The following is a 25,057-nucleotide window of genomic DNA, read 5'->3' as shown; positions in this document are numbered from 1 at the left end:
AGGCCGGCCCCAAGGGCACGGCAGTCACCGTTCCTCCATGGTGACCCGGGGGGCAAGCCGCCCCCCAGCCACCCCCTCACCAAGTGATCGACACACTCCTGCTCTCGAAGGACAGAGGCCACCACTTACCCAGAGGGCTCAGGGCGGCCGCCACACTCTCCCCTACGTTCTTGAGGAAATTCACACTGGGATCCTCCGATGGACCAGCAGCTTTGGTTTTCAAAAAAAAAAAAAACAAAAAATGTTCGATTCAAAGCAGGTTTCTCAATGACTTGGACACCTGTTATGATCCTATCACCTTTCCCACAGGTGCCCTCCACCCCCGGGGGTCCGTCCCAGCAGCCTTCCCGAACTCTCTCCCGCTGCGGGCCCCTGTGTACCCCTGGTGCTCAGAAGCCCATGGGGGATTCGCTACATGCGGTGTACAATGCTGACCACGTTCTAGCTCAAACCACATCGGAATTAAACCAACATCCCCACCTTTGTTCCAAAGGAGGAGGTAAATCAGAGGACAGTTAATAAAATCAGACTACAACCAGAATCCTAAATTCTGGAACACAAGCCATCTGTTTTTAACTTTGTGCCTGTGTTTCAAAATACCTGAGCAGGCCGGCTGGCTCAGTCAGTAGAGCATGTAACTCTTGAGCTCAGGGTCGTGAGTTCAAGCCCCACATTGGGTATAGAGCACATTTTTTAAAAAGAAAAAAAAAAAAAAAAAAGCCTTGACGGGGTGGGGGAGGTTTAGGGTTGAGCCACATCTGGGCCAAGCCTCGGTTTAGTGCGGGTGAATTAGCGGCCCTGGGCACTGAGGTGCCTCCGTCTTGCTGGGTGTGGCATGAGGATGATGCTCCCCACTTTGCAGGGTTTTGTGAGGACTACGCACCCTGAATGGCTGTGAAGCACCCTCACCTGATTCGGCTGCGGAGCCGGGGCGGGTGTCCCCTGCCCGGGGAGGACGCGGGCTCCAGTTCCCTGGGGGGCCCATCTCCCAGCCGGGCCACACGAAGTGCCCGTGTTTCAGCTTCCGGAGCCAGCGGCTGTGAGCGACGCCCTGGGGAGGAGTGAGCAGAGGGGCCGGGTGACACCAGAGCAGGGGGCTCCTTCCTCCCGGACCCCTGCCCGCTCCGTGCTCCCCCCAGCCTCACCTCGGAGAAGGGCCCGAAGGGGCCGGGGAAGACGAGCTTGCTGTGCTCACGGTGCAGGCCCTTCCCCTCACAGGCGGAGCACAGGTCGTAGTCCGGGCAGACGCTGCACTTGTAGCGGGTCCCCACCACGGGCCCATTGCACCCGTCACAGATCACGCCGGGGTACACCAAGCCGCGGGGCACCTCCTGAGCACACGGGGGGCGGTGGTCCCGCCGACACTCCTTCTTCTCTGCAGGTGGGACCCCACACGAACCGCTCGTCATGACTGGGGGGCTTTCAGTCAGTGGGCCCCTGGCCCTGCCCTCCAGACCTGGAGTCCGTGCACAACCCAGCTGTTCAAGTGACAGCAACAGGGGACCCAAGAAGCTGCCAGGAGGGTCCCAGTCCCTGTGCCTGGTACAGTACATGGGGCCCAGGCAAGTGAGAAGTGGCAGGGAGCGGTGTGTGCATTGCTGGGGCCCTGCCCCCCGTTAAAATAAACCCATTGCATCCCCAAAGCCGCCCCCAGCCCCCGGCCCTTGACAGAGTGAACCCAGAGGTCCCCAGGCCCCACCCCTTCGGGACTCCTCTCTCAGGCCAAGCACAGAGATGATGAAGTCTCGGTCTTAACCCACAGGCTCTTGCCTGCTCCTTGGAGGGGACTGCTCAATAAACTCAAGCAGGTTTCACACAGCAAGAAGCACCCGGCAGCACCCAGAACAGACCTTTACCTTTAATGTAAATACGGAAGAGGTCATCCTTCACGTAGGACATTGCCATGGTCAGTTCCTCGTCACTGGAAAAGGCCACCAAATCTCCATCCTCATCTAGATTGTTTACAAGACCGCATGTGAGTACCCGAGCCTTCTCAGTCAGATACAGGCTGCTGAGAAGGGCGCAGCCTGAGCTAGAGGGGCATCTGCTCGCCTAGGAACTGACGCACACCTGTGTGAGCCAGGGGGCGCGGAGGCCAGACCACCCATCCTCTGTAACACCGCCTGGAAGGTAAGCACTCGGACGTGGGGCCCGGGCGCCCACGGGAGGCAGAACATGCAGGGCGCCGCTCCTGTAGCTGAGCCAGCTGCCCCTTAAGCCGGTGCTGCCTCGGTCCACGTCTGACCAGGCCAAGACCCACCTTCAACTGTAGGAGATCCCCACCTGTGACCGGCTCCTGGGGGCCCAGACCCTCCAAAGGCCGTGGGCCTCCTGTGGTTTAGGAGAGTCAAGGAGATGAGTACATCTGCCTGCTTCCGCCCCCAGTGAATCTACAGTATTTGTATGAACTCTCTGACTTTTAGATTTAGCAAATGGTGTGAAAGTCCCACCGTGCAGGCCAAACCACCCCCTACACCTGCAGGCTGCACCAGCTGTGGGCCACCGGAGGCAACATCCACCGGAAGAACAGAGGCCGCGTCAAAAGGTGATATCCAAACACCCATCCCCTAAGGAGCGGAAAAACAAAACGGGGTATGTCCACAAAATGGAATGTTACTCAACCACAAAAAGGCATGAAGTCCGGACACAAGCTGCAACACAGCTAAACCTTGGAAATGTTATGCCGAGTACAAGAAGCCGGTTACAAAAGAATAGGAAAGTGTAGGGCTCCGTGTCCATGTTTATAGGAAATGTCCAGAATAAGGAAATCCATCGAGAAAGAGATTAGCGGCTGCTTAGAGCTGAAGGGGACGAGGAGAGAGCTCAACCGTAGAGTTCCTCTCGCAGGTGATGCAAAGGTTCTAAACCCGTGAGGAGGATTGTTGCACAAGTCGCTCAAAACTGTTCACGTGAAATGGGTGAACTGCACGGGAAGTGGAGGATAGCTCCATAAAGTTGTCACAAAAACCAACCAACCAGGAACGGGTCTGGCCAGTTGGCAGTGCTCCTAAGGGTGGGCCCGGCACTGCCCCTCCCAGGGGCCGGCCTTGGCTCCCGCCCCCCCGCGCCCCGCTTCCCTGCCCCGACCTGCTCCCTCCCCCCCCACCCCCCCCCCCGCCACACCAGCGCAGCAAGAAACGGAGCGCGGTCCTGGGCTCCCGTCCCTCCGCCGACGCTGCTGCAGAACGTCCCGGCTGGGTGCCTCTGTCCCCTGCCCGCGGGGGAACGTGCGCACTCAGGCCGGCCTCGGGCACCCCGGGGCCGCTCCCGACCGCTCCTCCCCGCCGCCGCGCCCGGGCTCGCCCGCCAGGCCCCGCCGCGCTGACTGGCCCGCCTCCCGCTCTCCCCCGCCAGCCCTTCCTCCGCGTCCGGCCGGCGCTTCCGGGGCCCTCGCCAGCCCCGACTCGGCAGCAGCGAGCTGTCAGCGTAACCCGAGCGCCCGCCGCCGGCCAGCGAGGACGCCCCAGCGCGCCCCGGGCCAAGACCTGCGACGTCACGGCGGGGGGAGGGCCGGCGCCCTGCGCCCCCGGGACCCCCGGGACCCCCGGGCCCGACACCCGCCGGCAACGCCCGAGCCGACGCCAACCCCCTTCCCCCGAGAGCGGCCGGAGCCGGCCCCCGCGGGCGCCCCCAGGCCGGACGAGCAGCCGCCCCGCCGGGCAAGCCTGCGTCACGGCCCCGCGCAGCCCCCCGAGGGCGCCGGGCCCGCTCACCGCGGTAGTACGTCTGGAAGCCGCCGGGCCGCAGCACCGGGAACAGGGCGGCCACCCGGCTCAGCAGCCGCTCGCAGGGCCCGGGCCCGGCCGCGGCCTCGGCCTCGGCCTCCGCCTCGGCCTCGGCCTCGGGGCTGAAGCAGAAGCTGAAGCGGCGGATCTCGCGGGCCGCGTCCTCCTTGCCCAGAAGATAGGCCTTCACGGTGAGCGACGCCATCGCTACCGGTCGGCGAGCAGGAGACGGAGCCAGGCCGCGGCGGCGGCGGGCGCGCGGCTTTTGTAAAGAACGCGGGCAGCCCCGCCCCCGCCGGCCTCCTGGGGGCGTGGTCTCCGCGCCCCGCCCCGCCGCGCCGCCCCGCGCGAGCCGCCCTGCCGCGGCCCCGAGCCCGCTGCGCCGCCGTCCCCACACGGTGTCCCGCACCCCCTTAGCGCCGACCCCTCTCCTCACTGTCCTCGGTGCCCCCGGGACCCCAAGAGGCCGGCCCGGGACTCCGACATCTAGGGCTGGGCTCCGGCCTCTTCACCTGCGGGGAGAGCACCCACAGGGGTCCCCCCCAGAGCCCTCCCAGGCCTGGCCTGGCGGTGACTCAGCAAAGCACAACGGAGGCCGCGGGGGTGGGGGGCTGGGGGGAAGCCCAGCGCGGCGGGAGGGGGGCCACGGCGGGCCCGAAGCCCCAGGCCAGAGCCAACCGCTCCCGAGGTCCTGTCCGGGCCCTGCCACTCTCCACAGCCTCCCATCCCGGGTGGCAGCCCGCTCCAGCGCCCCCAGCATCCTCCATGACGGCCCCTTACCGGGTTGAGGGGCGTACCCCCCATCAGGCCTGAGCCTCAGAGGAGCTCCCAGTGGGGTGGGGGTAAGGCCGAGGGGTGCCGGGGGAGCACGGGGTCCCCTCCCCCTCACCTGGCCAGAAGGCCGGCGGCCGCTTCCGGGAGCCTCAGTGGCCATCACGTGCTCCGCATGGGCAGCCGGACCCACACGTGTCAGCACAGAGTTCCGTTCCCAGGTGTTGCCCAAAGGGCCTGCGTGGTGTCAGGCCTGATGGCCTCAGGGGCATCCCACGGGTCAGAGCAGCAGCCCTCCGGCTAGTAACCAAGAAACAGGGCTCTATGTGACAAAACCCGCCTGTTCACAAGGCCTGGAAGAAGGGGCGTCTGGGAAGGAGGTGGGCAGGAAGGGTAGGTCGCCCTCTGTAGTGTCCCAGGCGGGGTCCTGAGAGTAGAAGGCAGACCTGTTGAGTCGGAGCCATGTCCTCTGGTGGTGGGGTTTGTGCAATGGGAGAGCCAGAAGGGAAGGGTGGGCAGGTGGACTTGGCTCCGAGCTGTGGAGGCGATCTGCTTCTGGGAACACAGCAGGGACCTGTCCGCAGGTGTGGCTGGTCCTTCCCAGGGGGCTCCAGAGTAGGTGCACCTCGCCCCAAGCAGCCCTTTAAAGAGGCCATACCCTCTCAGGCCCCTCCCCGCATCCCTGTTGTGAGCCTGGGAAAGGGACACGATGCTCACTGCCCTGCAGACAGGGTCAGAGGATGGACAAGGGGCAGGCTGGGCAGAGGCTGCCGGGGCCCACAGGTGTCCATGGGTGTGTGACTCAGCAGCCCCGGGGCCTCGCCACACAGGGCAGCCTGGACCAAGAGCCCAGCTTCCCAGCCCCCCAAGTTTCAGGGGCCTCATTCGAGTGAGTGGGGTGTGCAGAAGGAAAGCCCTGGGGCTCTGGGGGACCTCGGGTCTCAGGAAGGGCTCGAGGTGCGGCCCCTGTCCAAACAAGCAGCGGAAACAGACGCTTGCAGGCAGAACCTGCTTTGCTTTCTGGCCCTTTGGCCCCATTGGAGACCATGGTGGGTCTGCAAGGAGGGATGGAGAGCTTAGGGGAAATGGGGGTGGCAGGAAATGGGGCCCGGGGAAGCCAACCTGGAGGCCCCCACCCCTAGGAGAGTCCCCGCTCTGGCCTGCCCAGGATGCCCTCCCGCTGAGCGTGGCCCTGGCCCTGCCCTCCCCTCCTCCCCCAAGGCCAGTGAGAAGTAAACAAGGCTGCGGCTGGGGAACCCCCTGGCAGGGCCCTGTCGCCTGCCGGGAGAGGTCAGGTGGTCTGGCCGGCAGTGAGTCAGCATCCCATGACCACCGTCCTAACAGGGGATCCCCGCCCCACTGCTACCTAGCTCAGTGACATTTTAACAGGCAGCCGGGGTGGGGAGCGGGACCCCAGAGCCGCAAGAGCCCACAGAGGCCCCCAAGGCAGCAGGGAGATCAGAGCCAAGCAGACCCTGTCCCCGGGGTCCAAAGCCCCCTTCTGACATCTGCTGCCTGGCCCCTCCCTGGACTTCAGGGACCTCCCCTGTGCTGGCTGGCGCCTGAGTCAGAAGACCCACTATGCAGCAGTCCCGCCATCTTCGGGCGTATGACAAGCCTCTGAGTCTCCCCATCTTTGAAATGGGGCTAGAATGGGGCCCTCCCAGATAGCTGGCTATGGTTTGGCTGCCTTTGGGGGCATCAGCTGGCGGTGGGGGTGTCAGGAAGGAGACCAGAGTAGGGTTTGAGGTGAAACAGTGGGGAGCACAGAAGAGACATGAGTCAGGAGTTTCCGGGGGATGAGCAGGGGTGGCCGGGAGGTCATCTGATTCGGTTTATTGCTGTCTCATGTTGTAAGTACCTCAGTGCCTCGTTCCTTACAGAAGTAATCCCATTCCCTGACAATGGCTTTCTGAGGTTCTGTTTATTTTCTTTGGGGTATGGAGCCAAGCCTACAGGTGGGTGCTGGGGCCACCAGAGACAAGGCCACGGCAGGACTCAGGCCACACTGCTCTGGGCCACCTCGAGGAAACTGAGGATCACAGGGGATCAGGCTCCTCCAGAACCCAGCACGGGGTCCAAGGACTGACTTTGTTTCTCCATAGAGGAACAGTGTGACTCGTGGGTGGGAGCTCCACACCGTCCTCCACGCTCCCTTCTACTCCATCACAACGGAGGGACACACCCCCACCTCGGTTCCTAACCTCACCGACTCATTTTACCTGATGACTTTCCCCTGGCTCCTCCCCCTATCTGGAACTCTCCCTCCTCCTCCTGCATTGTCATCTCCTCCATGGGGCCTCTCCTGAGCACCCCCTTGCGAAAATCCCCAGACACTGGATGTTACCAGCCAAGAGGGGTGAGGGCTGTGGCAGGGTGAGGGGGTGTTCTTAAAGAAAAAGGGCTCGGGGCGCCTGAGTGGTGCAGTCGGTTAAGCATACGACTCTTGGTTTCAGCTCAGGTCGTGTTCTCGGGTCGAGAGATCGAGGCCCACGTTGGACTCCGCGCTCAGCGCAGAGTCTGCTTAGGAATCTCTCTCCCTCTCCCTTTGCCCCACCCGCTGTCTTAACAACAAATATATAAATCTTAAAAAAAAAACCAAAAAAAAGCAAGAAAAGGGGCTGAAGGCGTGCATGATCAGGGAAATGCAGTAAAGCCACGAAGAGTCATGACTGGAGAGTTAGGGAAGGCTAAGTTGCCAGGGCGTGGTTGGAGGCCAGGAGCGGCAGTCTGGGCTCAGCTCTGCCTGCATACCATCCCGCGGGGCGGGACACTTGGGTCCTAGAGGGGGCACTGAGGGGCACCCTCTGCACCTGATGGTACCCTCTGTGGGCACTGGGCCGTGGAGGCAGCTCTCACCAACACTGAATGAGGAAAAGGAGGTGGGCCAGGCCTAATTCAGGCCATGTGTATAAATGCATATCAGAAAGCTCGGGGGTGCCTGGGGGGCTCAGTTGGTTAAACATCTGCCTTCAGCTCAGGTCATGATCCTGGGGTCCTGGGATCGAGCCCCGCATCAGGCTCCCTGCTCAGCGGGGAGTCTGCTTCTCCCTCTCCCTCTGCTGCTCCCCCTGCTCGTGCACTTACACGCTTTCTCTCACAAGCTCTATCTCTATCTCAAATAAATAAATAAAATCTTTTTAAAAAAAAGAAAGAAAGAAAGAAATCAAGCAAGCTCGGTTCCCAGGCCGGGCAGAAGCACTAAGCCCGATCGATGGGTGGCCCTAGGGACATCTCTAGCTGAGCCCTGCGTGCCTGGCCGGGAAGGAACGTGTGGCCAGAGCTTGGGCCAAGGCAGGGGGTCCCTGGAGGGAGCTGCAGGCCACCTGGGTAGAGGGTGGACCTGACCTCATCCTCACCCCACCCTACTGGTGCCCACTGGCCAGCACCCTCTCACGCATGTGTCCCTGGGCCCTTAGCCCTGGGGGTCCTTGCCCCATGGAGATGCCAGCAAGGGCACTGGTCTCCCCCCCACCAGGGAGAGCACCCCTGACACACACACATCAGATCTGGTGGTCCCCTAAGGCCGTTCATTAAGTGGGACCGTCCCATGCCCAGGAGGGAGGCTCAGACGAGGGCCACCAGGGTCACGACTGGGATCCAACGGCGCTGCACATTGCAGACCTCTCCCATTCTTGGTCAAGACCTACCCCCATGTGCGCACTGTTGTGGGCCCCCAGAGGGCCAGCCTGACAGCAGATGGTTCTGGAATCGTAAATGGAGAAGCTTGGTGGTATGGGCGAGGGGACCGTGATGAGACAGTGCAGCGACCCCGGATGGGTCAAGGCGCCCAGGCCGATCCTAGCAAGAGCCCGGAGGAGGCATGTGGACCTGGCAGAGCAGGTGCCAACAGCTGGAGGCAGAGGGGGAAGAGGGTGCGGGGGCTCCCAGCTCTGTGCTGGATGGGAGAGAGGCCAGCATGGTCCTCTCCCCGGGGCTCCGGTCCCACGCCAGGCAATGAGAGGGTGCCTGAAATGGGAGCCACGCTTTCTGGAGAGGGGGCGGGGGTCTGGGGTCAGTGGCTCAGGGCCATGTCCACCCCCACCTGCCCAGGTCCCGTCTGAAAACCTTCTGAAAAAGTTATCGGGCTTTCGTGTGCTCCCAAGTCCCAGCGCCCTGAAAGCCCTCACCGCCGGGGTCTACCCAGCGCCTCGCGCACCCCTCCTCTCTGGCTGATGCAGGGGGACTCACCGCGTGGCCCCAGGCCCTGTGTGCCCCGAGCCGGGGCTCCCCTCTTCCCAGCACGCCTGGCTCGGCCCCTCCTCCATGTCCCTGCGTGCCCTCTGCGGGCAGGGCAGGCTGTGGGCACCTTCAGTCCTGCCCGTGTCCCCGTGCCTGGCATGTGCGGGAGCTCGGGTACCGTTTGTGGGGTGCATGGGGATGGTGTCCCACATCGCTGTCACCCTGACACTAGGGAGCAGCTACGGCAGAAGGTCCTCCTTGGGACAGCCCTGGCTCACTGTGGAAAGAAGGCCCAGGCGACCCCCTCCCACGGGGGCCCAAGCAAAGACTCTGCAACCACCTTGCCCAGCTGCCGGGCTCCAGCCGTCCCCCAGACCCTGGGGCAGGAGAGGCGCAGGGCTCCCACCCGTGACCGGATGAGAGGACAGGAGAATGGCATCCCAGGGCCCTGGGGGCTGAGGCTGGATCCTTGGCACCCACCTCTGCCTGGAGCCCAGGACTTCCCGTCTGGCGGGCCCTGAGCTGAGGAGAGAGGGCCCGAAGCCCACAGGGCCTGGGCCGAAGTTGGGGGGGGGGCAGGCCCAAGTTGGCAGGGTGGCCCCACTGTGACCCAGTTAAAAGCATGTCAGGTGGGAAGAAGTCAGTAGGGCGTGTTCTCAGCTACTAATGAGAACATAGCCCCCCGGGCCCTGGGCTATAGGGACCCGCACTCCTCCACTCTCAGGGTCTGTAGTTCTGGGGGGCCAGGGTGAGAGGGCTGACGTGCCCCTTGACAAGAGTTAGCGGGTTAGAGAAGGAAGTTTACATCCCTCGTTGTTGCATTTTACATGCATTCCCAGTTTCATTTAAGGATGGAAATGGTCCCTTAAGGATTCATTTCTCCCCAGCACGGAGGGTAGGGTGGGGCAGGTACGGGACCCAAACTTGGCCAACCAGAGCACTGTGGCGCCCTGGGTCAGGATTGGCTGTGTAACCCAAACTGGTCGCCGACCCTGAGCTCGGCATCTGGGCTCCTTGGTCCCCGGCAGGCCCGACGCTGGGTCACGAGACACCTTAAACCAGTTGATTTGGGTCTTGGTCAGCGGTAGCCACGAGTACTAAACCACCACGCCTCGTGCCTGCCCCAGGGGTCCCCAGTGGCAAGGACCCTCTGCACGATGCCGGCCAGCAACCCGGGGGGCCAGCTGGGACCCTGCGGTGCCCTCAAGAGCCCCAGCAGTTCCCGCTGGTTGTACATGCCGATAATCGGTAAAAATACTCGCGAAGCGCTTCTCTTATGCCAGGAAGCATTCCGAATACTTTATATATATGAACTCACCTGCTCCCCTGAGGTAACGTCACGGGATTTGTTCCGGCCCAGGACCTGAGAGAAGAACCCCGGATCACTTACAGGCCAGCACATGTGTTTATTTGGCTGGAGCTTCTAGAGCTCTCTTTCCCCGTCGGGGAAGCCTGTGATGTTCAGACGGTCGCACCTGAAAGTCTGGGCAGGAACTACCGTGAGCAGGGTCCCCGAGGACCCTCAGGAGATACGTGGCTTTGAGAAATATACCTTTATTAAATCATGGAAATTTGGGGCTATTAAGCCTATTCTGACCATTATCCCCACTTTTCACCCCAGGGAAAGAGGCACAGAAAAGATGCAGTAACTTGCCCAAAGTCACACAGCTGTGTCACATAGGGGTGGAGTCAGGATGACGAACCCAGGCAGGCTGCCTCTCTAGTCCACACTCTCGACCTCAACGATCTACAATCGCCTAAAGGTTGTCCTGCACCTATCGACTTCTCTTCATCTCCAGCCCCCTGCCCCTCATTCCAGACCACCTCTCTCCCAGATGCCTACGTCAGGGCAGAACGGAAAACTTTTCCTCTACCCTTTTAGATTCAGTGACTAGGGTCTGTGAATTAAACTGACCAAAAAAAAAAAAACAGATTCGCAAAATAAAAGATTGGTTTTTATTCCAGTACTTAGAATTTGGGGGCTTATATACCAACTTAATAGGGAAAGCAGAGGAGGAGAAGGTACTTATGAGGAAAACAAAAATACTTTTAGGAAAGATAAAATGGGCCCTCAGGAGAACAGAGGAGAGGTATTATTGATGGTTTTGTGACAATGGGTTTATCAGGTAATAAAAGCCATGCTGGAGGGGATTTAGGACAATTGAGTTATTTTGGGAGGCCTTGCTTTTAGGCAGATAAGGAAGTTGAAGAAAAAGCCTATTTTCAAATGCTTTCAGCTTGATACAATTTTCATGCCACAGTGACGTATTCTGGACTCCTTCACCTACAACAGCCCCCTGGTTCATCTCCCTGCTTCCTCTCTTACTCCCTCCAGCCCCTTCTCCCTGCCTGCTGTAGTGATATTTTCAAAATGTCCGTATGCCTGTCTCAATCCCACAGCAGCCCGGACTCTTCTCCCTGCTTTGGACGCTCCCCGTAGCTCCAAGGGTAAAAACCCCCATCGCTGACGAGGTGTGCAAGGACCAGACCCCTGGGGGCCTGGGGACTCCTTCCACAGAGGCGTTTGATCCAGCCAGCTCCCTCTGCGGAGGCCAAGCCATCCTTCTCCACTGGGGCATATTACTAACCTCATTTTCCCAGGAAGGCCCACTGTCTTTGGACAAGGGAATTTCCGCCACTGTAAGCTTTCTGAGCCCCAGGGACTTTGCTTTTCCAGCCAGGGATAGGAGGCTGGTAGGGTAGTGTCCTAGGGAGGGTCCCTGGTGTTGCTGGTGACCCATGCGTGGCTGGCACATGGTGAACACTCAGAACGTGGGTTATGAATGAAAATGGAAATGAGGCGTCCAAGGAAAGATGGGCCCCCCTGAGGGGGCGAGGTGAGGCTTAGGGCAGGACTTCCAAACTCTCACAGGGGCAGGAGATTCCCTTAGCATCTGGAGAAGGCAAAGGATCCCTGCTTAGAACCATGTTTTGAAATGCTTAAAATATATTGCATTACAAAAGGAGTGCTAATATCGAAATGCAAATATCAAAATATAAAAACACAGATTTGTGGGGCGCCTGCCTGGCTGGCTCGGGTCTTGATCTCAGGGTCCTGAATTCAAGCCCTACATTGGGCATGGAGACTACTTTTTCAAAATAAATAAATAAAAACAAAAAGCCCCACAAGTTTGTGACGTAGAAGCACCTGTGATCCTTTTTTTTTTTTTTAAAGTAAGTTCTACGCCCAGTGTGGGGCTTGAACTCAGGACCTTGAAATCAAGGGTCACATGCTTTACCGACTGAGCCAGGCATCCCACCCGTGATTCTTTATTAACTCATTACATCATAATAGAGAGAGGCAGGGCTAATAAACACCAGAATTGCCAAGTAGGAGCATGTCATGCCTATTTGGAGGTGTCTGCAACACCCGTACCCTGAAAATCCCTGTGATTTCTGTGCAATGGTCTTAAGCACCACTAATTCTGCCGGACTTCCCTGCCTCCATTCATAATTGGAGGAAATGCCACGTTTCAGTTACAGATCAGTGAAAATAAAGATGGATTTTTTTTTTTCTTTCTCATCTTAACTCCTTCTTTTTCTTTCTCATCTCAACTCCCAGACCTCCCCAGTTCTGGGTCCCTGGACCACAGGTTGAGAAGCCCAGGAAAGAAGGATGGAAGGAAGAGCCACCGCCGAGGGCCATCCCCCGGAAAATCTCCAGGGCTGGCAGGTGATTCCGACATGGGGGCATTTTCACTCTGTAGGAAGCAGGAACGAAGAAGAAGGGTACACAGCCTGGGGTCTGGGGAGAAAGCAGGACTTTTCTGTGCCCATTTGGCTCCATGCTCTCTCCTGGGTGGGGATTGGAGTTGTCATCCCCAATTCCGACACAGAAGCTGAACCCTTGGCGGAGGGGGTGCTGTTCCCCAGGCCTGGAAGGGAACGAATTATTGCAAGGGCACAGAGAGCAGTGGAAAACTGCACAGGAGCCCAGCAAGCGCTCCCCTGTTTCAAAGGAGAAAGTTGGGAGTCCTCCAGGAGCTGGGACGGCAGGACCAGGCCCCCCCCTCCTCCGCCACAGTGGGCAGAATGAATGAACGTATGAATGCAGGAACAAATGAGTCACAGTGATGTCACTTCTGCAGGCCCCGTTAGGCTTCTGCTCTCTTGCCATGACCACCCCCTTAGCGCACGATCCCCAGCAGGACGTTCATTGGGGCATGGCGTTGACAAAGTGGCAGGTGCGTGGGGAATCCTTCCTGGGATTCTGATGGAGCAGTGGGGAAGAGGCACAGAAAGGCAGCTTGGTTAGCGGGGTCGGGAAAGACTGCCCCCAAAACGCCATAGCCTGGACCCCTTTGGCTGCCCAACCAGGGGGTGTGTGGCCCCCTCCAGCCTACATCCCCCAGCCCCTCTCCCACTCCCCTTCACTCCAGACCTCCCACTTCCCAAAGTAGACCAGCACCCTTCTCCCCCACCGTGGCCCTGGATAGTCCCAATCCTGATAGAGGCCCTGCAATCCCCAGGATTCTGCCCACCTCCCCGGGGCGTCCCTGATTCCGGTTCCACCTCCCCAAAGCCAGAGTGTCAGTGGGAGGGAACTCGAATGAGTTCCCCCAAACTTTCATCACAAACAGGCCATCTCTTTAATTTCTACTGGTTTAATCATTTTCCTTAAATCAACTCACTTTTAAACTTGAACACATATTTAGAAAAATTCAAAACCCTCTGTATCACAGCCCAGATGAAAAACCGTTATCCCCAGCCACAAACAGCAGATGCCCTGTGAAAACACAGGAACACAGTTTCCTTCAGAAGACTCCGACAATGGCTCAGTGGGTTAAGCGTCTGCCTTCGGCTCAGGTCATGATCCCAGGGTCTTGGGTTCCAGCCCCGCTTAGGGCTCCCCGCTCAGCCGGGAGCCTGCTTCTCCCTCTCCCCCTCCCTTTGCCCCTTCCCCCTGCTCATGCATGAGCGAGTTCTCTCCCTCTCTCTCAAATAAATAAAATCTTAAAAAGAAGGAGAAGGAGAAGAATCCAACAAGCCTCGTGTCAGTTCATAAAGTTCATTAGGGGGCGCCTGGGTGGCTCAGTCAGTTAAGTGACCAGCTCTTGGTTTGAGCTCAGGTCATGATCTCAGGGTCTTGGGATGGGGCCCAGCGACAACGGGCTCCGCACTCAGCGTGGAATGTGCTTGAGACTCTCTCTCCCTCTGCCCCTTCCTCCCCCTCTCTAAAATAAATCTTAAAAAAAAGAGCTCATTACAAGTAGAGAGGGCAGTACCTGTGCCTGCAGGGAAACTGAGGCCAGTCATTTCATCAGTCCCCAGGACGCCCGCCGCAGCCAGTGGCCCTGCCTCACGCGCTCCCGGCGAAAATCCCTCTGCAGAGGCTCACGCCCAGACCCTGCCCCGCTCCCCGCAGCACATCCTGCCCCCAGGTGTGGACCTGCGCTGGAGGAGAAAGACAAATCCCCAGCGACTCCCCGGCTGAAACCTCCACCGGGAGGAGCCTGCGGGCAATGCTGGGAACCAGAACTCCCAGGAATTGGACAAGGGCGCTCCCCAAATGTCTGCCCCGAACCTCAGCTGCACGAATCCCTTCAGTGTTCGGACCCTCTCCGCGTTCACAGAGGGCTGGGGAAAGAAGGAAGGTGGGAGCGCCCCGCGGGGAGGGGGGAGGCGCTGGACGGCGAGGGGCCGCCGCCCGCCTCACCCTGCGGTGCCCGCTGCCTCCCGCCCACCCGCGCCAGCGCCCCGGGAGCCAGCCCCGCTCGGGACTGGTCGCTGTGCCCAACACCCGCGTAACGGCGGCTCTTTTGCTCCTGAAAACGGCCCATTGTCCGTACTCGGCGGAGCAGGAGCGCCTCCGGGGCCCCCAGCACGCCTCCACCCCGCCGACCAGAGGACGGTCCTGGAGGGGGAAGCGCCCGGGGGCGTCGGTGCGGGCAGCGGCCACTCCGGGCCGGCCTCCCAACTCGAGGCACCGCCAGCCGCAGCCGCACCTTGCCCCCTCCCACCGGCCTGAGGGGCCCGGGATAAAGGGGGCGTGGGGTCCGGGTCTCTGGGGAGGGGAGGTGGGTCCTAATGGAGAGGTTAAGAAGCGGGGGTCCGGGCCCCCCACCCCCACCCCTGGCGCGCCGCCGGCACCGCAGCCCGAGCCGCACTCGCGAGGCCCCGGCCTCGATCTACCCGAGGCGGCCCGAAGCCGGAGCCGCGCGAGCCCACGCGGGGGGCTGGGGAGGACACCGTCCCGGGCCGCGCGGGCGGGATCCGGGGAGCCGATACCCCACCCCGCCCCCTCGCGGTGCTGGTGGCGGCAGCGGGTGATGCGGCCCCTTTAAATCCGGGCCGCCCCGCCCTGCGCTGCCGACTCCGCCGCGGCCCCGGATCCAGGCCGGGCCGCGGCTCTCGCCGCCCAGCCCAGCCTGGCCCAGCCCGGCCCGGCCCAGCCGCCCAGTCGAGGCCGCCCGCGCCGCCTGGCCCGCGCCGCTCCCCCCGACCCAGGAGCCGTCAGCGCGGCGCCCGGCCGGGCCCCCGGCGCCGCCCGCGTCCCCGCCCGGCCCCGGGCCCCCAGCCCCTCCCCGCCCCGGGGCCGGGGCCCCCCCCCGCAACCCCGCCGCCGCCTCCCGGCCCCGCGCCCCGGCCCCGGCTCCCCGGGCCATGCGGCCTCGGCCCCGCCGGCGCCCGCCGCGCACCCGAGATGAGGCTCCGCAATGGCACCTTCCTGACGCTGCTGCTCTTCTGCCTGTGCGCCTTCCTCTCGCTCTCCTGGTACGCGGCGCTCAGCGGCCAGAAAGGTGAGCCCCCCCGGGCCCCGCGCCGCGTCCCACACCTGGCCGCACCTGGGCGCCGGCCGCCGGAGCAGGGTCCGGCGGCGGGAGGCGGCCGGAAGCCGACGCAGGCGCCCCTTCCCCGCCCGGGCGGCGCGGAGGACGCCCCTCCCTCCTCGCCCCCACTTGTTTGCTGCCGGAATAGCGAAATTCTCCTCCGGCCTGGGCTGGGCCGCCGGGGCCGAGCGGTCCGCGGGGGCCCGGGGCGGCGCTCAGGACCGCGGGACCGGCCTCCGTGAGACCGGCTGCGCCCATGCTCGGGCTGGTCGCTCCCACCGGCGACCCGGGGACCTTGGAGTTTCCAGAGAGGGACAGAGGCACAAGGTCAGGAGACGGTTGTGGCCAGGTGGCCCCCAAGGTACCTTCTCCGGGCACCTGGGCAGGAGCAGGTACCGTGTTCCCGAGACAGGTGTGAGGGGGGCAGCCGGACATCTGGGCAGCACCCTCCACCACCTCTCCGCCCACCACCTCTCCGCCCCCCCCACCAGCCTACCGTGGGGGGCTGCTCCCCGGGGCCTCCGCACCCCTCCTCCATGACATGTGGCCCCAGGATTCCTCTGCGGGGACCTGGGCGCTGGCCCGCCTGGCCCCCGGCTACCCCTCAACTTATTTTGTGTGGTCTCCTCGGACCTCCGCCCCCCACCTGAAGTTTGGGCAGGCTGGCCAGTCTACCAGCACGGTCCTCCGAGCTCGGTCTGCACACCTGGGGATGGGCGTAGGGGCAGGCCCCAGCACTGGCTGGAGTCGCCTCGTGTTGGTTGGGACGGCAGGGGCTGAGGAGGCCCTCACAGGCCTTGTCCAGCCGGCCTGCACCATAGGAGCCTCCGGGAATAGCTGTTTCCTTCCTGCCTCCTGGCCTTCCTGCTGGAGGTCTAAGCAGGATCAGGCTGAGGCCAGCTGACCCCCTGCCTCCCTCCTACCTCCTGCTTCCCTCTTTCTCAACCCTGTGGCTACATGAAGCTGGAGGAGGAATGACTGAGGGAGGATCTGGAAGCTTCCTGACCCTCCCAGCCCGAACGGAGCTGGGCCTGACCCTCCTGCCTGACCAGCCCAGCCTAGTGGAGTCCACCAACCTGTCTGGGTCGGGGCCTCAGGGCTCCAGGAGCCCTGAAGGGAGGTCCCTAGGGCTTGGCACAGGGAGGGCATGGCTGGGGCAAAGTTCTCTGGAAGTCTGTAGGTAGGGTGTGTCACCTGGGAGAAGGCATGAATGGGGCAGAGTCCTCTGTAGGGGGGTGTGTCACCAGGAGGAAGGCATGTTGGACCTTTGGGAGAGTAGCCACATAAGCCGACTGGCATGGAAACCAGGGTGGGGCTAGATCTAATGGGTGGGGGCACATCTGTCTGCTCGTGGGTGGGTTGATGAGCCCTTGCACCCTGTCCTCGGCCAGGCCACAGTTCCTGTGTGCCTCCTGCAACAGCCACGTGCCCCCAACCTGACATCAGGAGTTGCAGTGCAGCTCACCTCCCCCCAAGCCCTTCTCTGGGAGCCTTGCTGGCCCCAGGGAACTGACCTCCAGGAGGGGCTCCACCTAGGGGCTCCACCTAGGGCTCACCGTCTCTGAGGGGGTCATCCAGGAGGCTGGCAATCCAAGGGCCTGGGGAGTGGGTAGAGCACCCCAGCCAAAGACATGTGGGGCTCAGTGGCAGGGGTCCTCCCAGAAGCCCAAGAGCCCATGAGGCATTGCGAGGGGGTGACCGGGCACTTCCCTGTCAAGGGCTATCCCTGTTTTAGGGGGCCTGGCAAAGCCAGGTCTTCGGAGGCCTCAAGAAAAGCCTGAATCTGGGCCCTTAGGCAAACCCTTCTCCTTCATACATGTAGGCACCTGCGTGGGGAAGCCGGACCTGACCCCAGCTTCCAGCTGCAGTGAGTGAGGGGTTTAGGATAGGGCCGGCACAGGCGCCAGTACTTAGGGGAAGGCCAGAGGGACCCAGATCTGTAAGAAAGGTGGGCTGCGAGCCAAACAGGAAGGAGGCAGCGGGAGCAGGTGGCTTCCCGGAAGCCCTGGGCCAGGGGCCAGGAAGGACACCCAGGCCTTGGCCAGCTGGACCCTGGATCTGGGTTTGGGACCCACTTTCATGGCCAGCCTGGACCAGATCTGTGCAACAGCCCCACTAGCCCTCAGACTCCGGCCCTCAGCCCAGCACCTGCTGAAGGCCCGTCCCCAGGGAGAGCAGCAGCCCCTGCGGGCCGGCCTCAGCCCTCCCCCACATCCCAGCATGCCGGACTCCAGCAACCACCGACACCCTCCTTGACCCCTGCGAGGGGTGCTTTGCAAGGCCTGGAGAGGAGAGGGACAGCTGGCCCTCTCTACACCCTGGCCCCACCTGCACGTTAAGCCCACATCCTCACTGGGCCTGGCACCTGCTGAGCCCCTCTGAGCCTGCTTCCCCTTCCCTAAGTACATGGCACATGGTCTGTGCCCGGCTTGGCTCTTAAATCTGTTTCTTCCATCAAGAGGGAACCAGGGCAAGACTGTGGTCCATGGGCCTCAGGTGTCCTGATTACTCTGCCTTCGGGTGGGGGGAGGGGTGGGAAAGGTGCCACTAGTCTGGCCCCAGCTGCCCCAGCTGCCGGCCTTCCCTAGGGCCAGCTGCACCTGGGGCCCGGCCCTCCACCCTTCCTCCCTGGGTTAGGAAGGTGCGGAGAGAAAGAGAAGCCAAAGCGCCCTCAGCCCTAGCTCCCAGGACCTTCGGTCCCGCCCCGAGAGGCCAGGGGCTCCCCAGGCCTTTGCCCCTCCCCTCCCTTGAGCTGCATCCCCTGGCCCATCCAATGCGACAGTCCAGCCACGCAGCCCAAAAAGGTCGTAGGGGTGCCAGGATGGCTTGGCAGAGCCCTGGCACATAAGGCTCAGCCCAGGGAGCGGCAGGCACAGAGCTTGAGTTTCTGGCTTTGAGAGGCAGAGACAGTGGACCCAGGAGCAGAGAAGTCAGGGACGTCGGTCCGGCTGGGGGCCTCGCAGGCAGGGCAGGAGCGGGGGCGGGCTGCTGAGGGACAGGGCCTGCGGCGTGGAGGGAAATGACAGAAGGGTTGGTGTGGGCAGGAGCCAGGGCCCATCCCCTCCGGATAAACAGAGGCAGTTCAGCACCTGGGGTGGGGGGAGGCCCCGAGGAAAGGAGGCCAGGGTAGGGGGCAGGCTGTGCCCAGGCCTCGGTGGCCAGGGTGACTCAGGTGCCCACGGCTGCCCACCTGGCTTGTGTGCCCAGACAGGTGAAGGTGGAACTGAGCTCAGCCTACTTAACGGAGAAGACCAGGGAGGGGCAGCAGTCAGAGGGGAGAGAGGCCTCCCCCCCCTTCACAGAGCAGCTCTGAACTCCCTCCTGGGGGCCTGGGCACCTCCAGTCCCCCTTCCCTATGGGGCAGCTGCCCCAGAGGAGGACGCTCCTGGCGCCTGGTGCCACCCCACTCTGGGCTGGGTGGGTGAGGGTTTGATGGGGGTGGTTGGCTTCTGCTCAAGGGGTCAGGTTTCCAGGGTAACCCGGCCACTGAACCCAGCGCAGAGCCTCACAGATCTTGTAACCCGACTCTCGCCTCCCTCCCCCTGCAGGGCTGTGCCTAAGGGGCAAGCAGATGAGTATGGAGTGCCTTAGAGAGGGCCTGCTTTGCTCACCTCCCTGGCCTCCCCCTCTGCATCCCCCCCCCACCCTAGGCTACCCCTCCCTCTTCCCCTGGGATTTAGCTCTTAGACCTCTGCCCCATGCAGCTTAAGGGGGGGCTTGTATTCTGAGATGACAGAACTTTGCCTTGGTCATGACCCTTGGTGCACATAGCGGCACTATGCCAGGGCATTCTGGGGGCTGGGATCCCACAGGGGAATCAAGGAACAGGAGAGCTGCCTAGAGGATGAGAGGGGAGTTCTGGAAGGTTTCCTAGACTTGAACACTAGACTTTGAAACTAGGCCTCAAAGGCTACATGGGTTTTCATTAGACCCAGAAGAGAAAGGGGATCCCAGGCAGAAGAGACGGCACATGCAAAGACACGGGAGACAAGGAAAAGCCATTGTCCGGGATGGCAAATAGAGCAGAAGCGAGATGAGAACAGTCCTTGAGTGCACAGCCCCGTGGGACCGGCTGCACCGGCCTCAGGGGGCGGGGTGGGGGGGGTGTTGTTTGTCTTATTCTTGCTCACTGGTCCCGGCCGGACCAGTGGAGCCAGGTGCTTGGCACCCTGCGGATCCCTTTCCACTGTCAGGAAGCCCCACCCTGGTGGTGCTCCTGGCTTGCCTACCATGCTGGTAGCTGGGGCCCGGCTGGAGGTTCTGACACAGGTCCTGCGGTGGGGGGGGGCATGCAGACCCCTCGAGGTGGCGCATGCCCAGCACGGGTCTCCAGAGAAGCAGGTCTGCGGGCGTTGGGAGCTGTGTGGCCCCACTGCTGCGGACTCACTGAGTGACCCGGGAGTAGTTCCTCCATTTTATCTGCTCCTCGGAGCCCTGGGAGCCCTGGGAGGCCGTAACTGCAGCAGCCTCCCCCGGAGGGAGATGGAGAAGCCAGAGTCAGTGCTTAGTGCAGAATGGGCACCGGAGCCCTGTCCTACTTGGAGGACAGGATGAGAGCCCAGGGAGGGTTATCCCCAGAGGGCCTTGGGGGTAGGGTTAGCTGCCTGTGACCTCCTCTGTGAGCACGAGTGGGGAGCAAAGGGCAGAGGCCGAGGGGAGGGAGGGGGACAGGCCAGGGAGCTAAGAAGCCTCTTGAGGAAGGGCTGGGTCCTTGTGCCCTGGATGGGCCGTTGGGCATCGCACCTCCTGGAAGGAGCAGATACTGCAAAAAGAAGCAAGAGGGGGACTTTGGGAGCCACTGGGTGAAGATTCAGTCCAAGGATTGCCCCACCTGGGGCTGGAAGGATCCTGCAGCCCTCCCTCAGATGTCTCCTCAAAGGTGAAGATAGCAGGGTAGGGGGAGAGTACTGGAGAGTACCAATCGGACCAGTGAAGATTTTTCTCCCCCCAGTGTGTCAGTGTGACCTCAGAGTGACCCTTATGTACACTCCCCCCCACACACACACACACGCGGAGCTGGCATGTGGGCAGGCACAAGAACATTTGCAGATGGGCACGAAACTGTGGGCGCTGGTACACTCAAGGGGCAGTAGGTCAGTGCGCGGCTGCCCCCTGGTGACAGCGTGCGAACCACCCACAGGCGATGTGGTGGACGTGTACCAGCGGGAGTTCCTGGCGCTGCGTGACCGGCTGCATGCGGCTGAGCAGGAGAGCCTCAAGCGCTCCAAGGAGCTCAACCTGGTGCTGGACGAGATCAAGAGGGCCGTGTCGGAGAGGCAGGCGCTGCGAGAGGGGGAGGGCAATCGCACCTGGGGCCGCCTAACTGGTGAGCGCTGGAGCCGCGCCCGCCGTGGCCCGGGAGGCGGGGGCTGATGGCAGGCCGCCTCGTCTGACCCGTCCCTTCCCGACCCACCCAGAGGATCCGCGACTGAAGCCGTGGAACGTCTCCCACAAGCACGTGCTGCACCTGCCCACCGTCTTCCACCACCTGCCGCACCTGCTGGCCAAGGAAAGCAGCCTGCAGCCTGCAGTGCGCGTGGGCCAGGGCCGCACTGGAGGTAGGGGCGGGTCCCGGGAGGGGCCGGGGGCGGGGGGCGGTCCCCGGCATCCGGCCGGTACCGACTCTCCGCACCCCCCCCGCAGTGTCGGTGGTGATGGGCATCCCCAGCGTGCGGCGCGAGGTGCACTCGTACCTGACGGACACGCTGCACTCGCTCATCTCGGAGCTGAGCCCGCAGGAGAAGGAGGACTCGGTCATCGTGGTGCTGATCGCCGAGGCGAGTGGGCTGGGGGGCGGGGGTGGGAGCATTCAGAGAACGCAGGGCACAAAATAACAAGGAGAAATGAAAACCGAGCAACATTCCGGAGGAAAAAACTATCAGAGGTTCAGTTGTCAGTTTCATTCACAAATTTATGAAGACAAGTTAAAAAGAAAGAACCATTTCAGCGCCCCCTGGTGGAGACGCCAGTGACCTAGTGCACCTGTGCCCTACCCGTCCCGCCCCCCCACCTCCCCCGGCCCAGACTTACTCGGCCCTCAGGATGGGGGGCTCACTCCCTCTGTGCATGGGGTCATCTGAAGCCCGCCCCCTTTCCCCCCTAGCCCCTTCTTCCAGGCCCTTTGGGGTGGCAGCCAGGCTTAGGGAGGGCACTTGGTCTCCCCACAGACTGACCCACAGTACACCTCGGTGGTGACAGAGAACATCAAAGCCTTGTGAGTACTGACGGACCCATAAAGCTGGTGGGGGGTGGGGCTCTGCGGGGTGCGGGGCAGGCAGGTGCCTGCTTCCCCTGCATGATCCTGCCTTCCCCCTGTGGGAAAGGGTGCTTTGCCTCTTTGCTGAAAGAGGGTGGGTGTGTAGAGGTGGCCCAGCCCCTCTGGAGCCTCACTGTCTCCGAAGGGTGGCTGTGCCGTTGGGTGATGGCTGCCTGCTGGGCCTGAGCAAAGGGACAGGGTCTGGCTAGCTCAGCGCTGCCCCAACTGCTATGGCCTGGAGGCTGCACACCCACTGGACTCCTGGTCCCCCCAGGTTCCCCACGGAGATCCATTCCGGGCTCCTGGAAGTCATCTCCCCTTCCCCCCACTTCTACCCTGACTTCTCCCACCTCCGAGAGTCCTTTGGGGACCCCAAGGAGAGAGTCAGGTACGAGCACTGCCCACTTCCCCATGCCCCTGGCCACCTGCCCAGCTGCGTGAGAAACCCGGTCTGTCAGTGCCCAAGTCCCAGGCACTTCATTGCAGTGCGTCCGTTTCTCCATCAGAGGACCGCTGCATGGGGTTGGGCGGGGGGTCGGAGCTCCTGAGCCCCTGCCCCTGCCCCGCAGGTGGAGGACCAAACAGAACCTCGATTACTGCTTCCTCATGATGTATGCGCAGTCCAAAGGCATCTACTACGTGCAGGTCAGCACCGGGACCCTGCTTTGCCCCCCACCGGCCCTGGACCCTGGCTGGGCCTGGGTGGTGAGCCCCACCCTGTCCCTGTGCCCATCCTGAGTCCAGCCCCCCTTCTGCCCCCCCCCCCCCATGCAGCTGGAGGATGACATTGTCGCCAAGCCCAACTACCTGAGCACCATGAAGAACTTCGCACTCCAGCAGCCCTCGGAGGACTGGATGATCCTGGAGTTCTCCCAGCTGGGCTTCATTGGTGCGCCACCCCCCGCCCCCGCCCCATGCCGCAGACCTGACCAGGGCCCCTCAGTCCAGCCGACATCTGCCTCTCTGTCCTTGTCCCTGCAGCCCTGGTACCACACAGGGTCATACTGGCAAGCTCTTCCGGGAAGGTCCCCTGCGGCCCCAGCGGGCCTGTTCCCACCCTCCCTCTGCCTCCAGATGTTGGACTCACCACCTCCGTCCATCCCCTAGTGCCCGCACCTGCCTGCAGCTGCCCATAGGGCTTGCTGCGCGAGCCTCCTTAGAGAACCACCGCCACAGGGATTAAGGGGAAGTAGGGCAGGGCAGAGCTGCCCACCGAGCACCCTTTCCCCCCTTTCCCACCCCCAGGGAAGATGTTCAAGTCACTGGACCTGAGCCTGATTGTGGAGTTCATCCTCATGTTCTACCGGGACAAGCCCATTGACTGGCTCCTGGACCACATTCTGTGGGTGAAGGTCTGCAACCCCGAGAAGGATGCGGTGAGCAGGGCAGCACCACCAAGTGTGGGGGCGGGGGGGGGGGGCACGCAGTCTCCAGCATGGACCGTCGCGAAGAGACAGCGGAGCTGAGCCCTCTGCTATCCCCATCCCTCTGCAGAAGCACTGCGACCGGCAGAAGGCCAACCTGCGGATCCGCTTCAAGCCATCCCTCTTCCAGCACGTGGGCACGCACTCCTCGCTGGCGGGCAAGATCCAGAAACTGAAGGTGGGCTGCGCCACCCTGGGCCCTGGCTGGGGACAGGCTGGGGATGGGCAGAGCCCGGGGCTGTGGGGGGAGGGGGAGATGGGGGTGGGAGGGTGGGGCAGGGCAAGTCCCTCTCTAGAGGGGCCCTCTCCAGCTGCGCTGTCCCTCCTGGGTGGCAGGACAAGGACTTTGGGAAGCAGGCACTGAGGAAGGAGCATGTGAACCCACCGGCTGAGGTGAGCACAAGCCTCAAGACATACCAGCACTTCACTCTAGAGAAGGCCTACTTGCGTGAGGATTTCTTCTGGGCCTTCACGCCTGCTGCCGGGGACTTCATTCGCTTCCGCTTCTTCCAGCCGCTGCGTCTTGAGAGGTCAGTGCCCACACCCATAGGTCCACCTTGGGGGAGGGGCAGGGTGGCCACCAGGGGATAGGCCTCACCACCTGCCCCTCTTGGGCCCCCAGCGAATCACTTAATCTCACCCTGCCTCAGTTTCCTTATCTGAAGAGTGGGGTTCATCATGGTAGCTACTAAGACTAAGGCAGTGCCCACAGGAGCTCTGTGACAGTGGCCCATCACCTTCGTCCCTGGTTGCACAGCCCAATGGCTGCCCCCCCCCCCCCCCGCACCCTGGAGTGGTCCCCGGCCTCACTCAGCACCCCAGGGCCCACCTGCTACACTCCTGGGCCCAGCCGGGCCTTTTCTCTGCCCCACCCGCACAGCAGCTCACAGGCCTGTCTGGCCGCAGGTTCTTCTTCCGCAGCGGGAACATCGAGCACCCAGAGGACAAGCTCTTCAACACGTCAGTGGAGGTGCTGCCCTTCGATGTGAGTGTGGTAGGGGGTGGACGTTCTTGAAGGCCCACCCCTCCCACAGCCACTGGCTTCAGCCCCTTTATGTTGCCCCCAGAACCCCCAGTCAGACAAGGAGGCCCTGCAGGAGGGCCGCTCAGCCACCCTCCGGTACCCTCGGAGCCCTGACGGCTACCTCCAGATAGGTGAGTGGGGGGCCGGCAGGTGGAGATGGGGGGGAGGCTGGGCTGGGCGGGGGTCTGGGGGCAGTGGCTCAGCGCTGCCCTCCCCCAGGCTCCTTCTACAAGGGTGTGGCAGAGGGCGAGGTGGACCCTGCCTTTGGCCCCCTGGAAGCACTGCGCCTCTCCATCCAGACAGACTCCCCAGTGTGGGTCATTCTGAGCGAGGTAAGCGGGGCGGGTGAGGGAGCCGCTCCACGGAGCCGATCGGCCGAGCGCTGAGGCCCCCAGCTGACCCCGAGCCCGGCTCTTCTAGATCTTCCTGAAAAAGGCCGACTAAGCGGCGGGCTTCTGAGGGTGCACTTTGGCTGGCCCTGAAGCCCCCTGGGAGACCTGGGATGTCGTCGCTGCCGCCCCCGGAGGGCCCGGCGCCGCCGCCCCAAGCCTGAGGGGTTCTGCCCGGCGCCCCGCTCCGCAGGCCTGGGATCGCCGCTGGCCCGGAGGCCCCAGGAGCTGGTGCTGCCCCCGCCCGCCCGGCCGCGGGAGGAGGCAGGCGGCCCCCACACTGTGCCTGAGGCCGGCCCGTGCATCCCGGCCGGAACCGTTCGCATCCCCGGCCGGCTAGAGCCAGGCCGTTTTAGAAGAGCTTTTTCCTGGGCGCCCGCTGTCTCCGGCGCGAACACTGGAATGCATATACTACTTTATGTGCTGTGTTTTTTATTCTTGGATACATTTGATTTTTTCACGTAAGTCCACATATACTTCTATAAGAGCGTGACTTGTAATAAAGGGTTAATGAAG

At 62.5% G+C, this 25,057-nt stretch overlaps 2 protein-coding genes across 8 annotated transcripts in view; one reads left to right on the top strand and one right to left on the bottom strand.

Moving 5' to 3' along the window:
• The window catches only part of SQSTM1 (sequestosome 1), a 22,152-nt gene extending 6,785 nt beyond the window's left edge, over positions 1–15,367 (bottom strand). Inside the window, exons 1-5 of one of the 3 annotated variants that reach the window (XM_064595773.1) lie at positions 15,317–15,367; positions 1,857–1,952; positions 1,146–1,375; positions 910–1,051; positions 130–210 (exon numbers count right to left, since the gene is read on the bottom strand). In XM_064595773.1, the coding sequence (XP_064451843.1) occupies positions 130–210; positions 910–1,051; positions 1,146–1,375; positions 1,857–1,905 (502 nt within the window). In that variant the 5' untranslated portion in view covers positions 1,906–1,952; positions 15,317–15,367. Of the gene's footprint in view, positions 1–129; positions 211–909; positions 1,052–1,145; positions 1,457–1,856; positions 1,953–3,713; positions 3,981–15,316 lie in introns of those variants that run through there. The other 2 variants (XM_064595772.1, XM_045890532.3) reach the window with 2 other exon arrangements.
• Positions 15,227–25,057, top strand: MGAT4B (alpha-1,3-mannosyl-glycoprotein 4-beta-N-acetylglucosaminyltransferase B). 5 transcript variants are annotated; one of them, XM_045890498.3, is made up of 15 exons: positions 15,227–15,418; positions 20,589–20,774; positions 20,866–21,006; positions 21,092–21,225; positions 21,616–21,662; positions 21,979–22,092; positions 22,211–22,349; positions 22,479–22,593; positions 22,950–23,080; positions 23,199–23,306; positions 23,465–23,658; positions 24,035–24,113; positions 24,196–24,283; positions 24,372–24,484; positions 24,573–25,057. In XM_045890498.3, the coding sequence occupies exons 1-15, from the start codon at positions 15,322–15,324 to the stop codon at positions 24,594–24,596; spliced, it is 1,710 nt and encodes a 569-aa protein (XP_045746454.1). In that variant the 5' UTR covers positions 15,227–15,321; the 3' UTR covers positions 24,597–25,057. The 5 variants fall into 5 exon arrangements, with proteins under 5 accessions (XP_045746454.1, XP_045746463.1, XP_064451838.1 ...); XM_045890507.3 differs by having other exon boundaries at positions 15,230–15,418; positions 22,274–22,349; XM_064595768.1 differs by lacking the exon at positions 15,227–15,418 and adding an exon at positions 15,579–15,840 and having other exon boundaries at positions 24,205–24,283.

Source organism: Mirounga angustirostris, unplaced genomic scaffold (assembly GCF_029215605.1).
Source record: "Mirounga angustirostris isolate CCGP_5_RB_7025 unplaced genomic scaffold, mMirAng1.0.hap1 SCAF_7, whole genome shotgun sequence".
In the NCBI taxonomy this organism is placed as follows: Eukaryota; Metazoa; Chordata; class Mammalia; order Carnivora; family Phocidae; genus Mirounga; species Mirounga angustirostris.
This window is presented reverse-complemented; position numbering and strand designations above follow the sequence as displayed.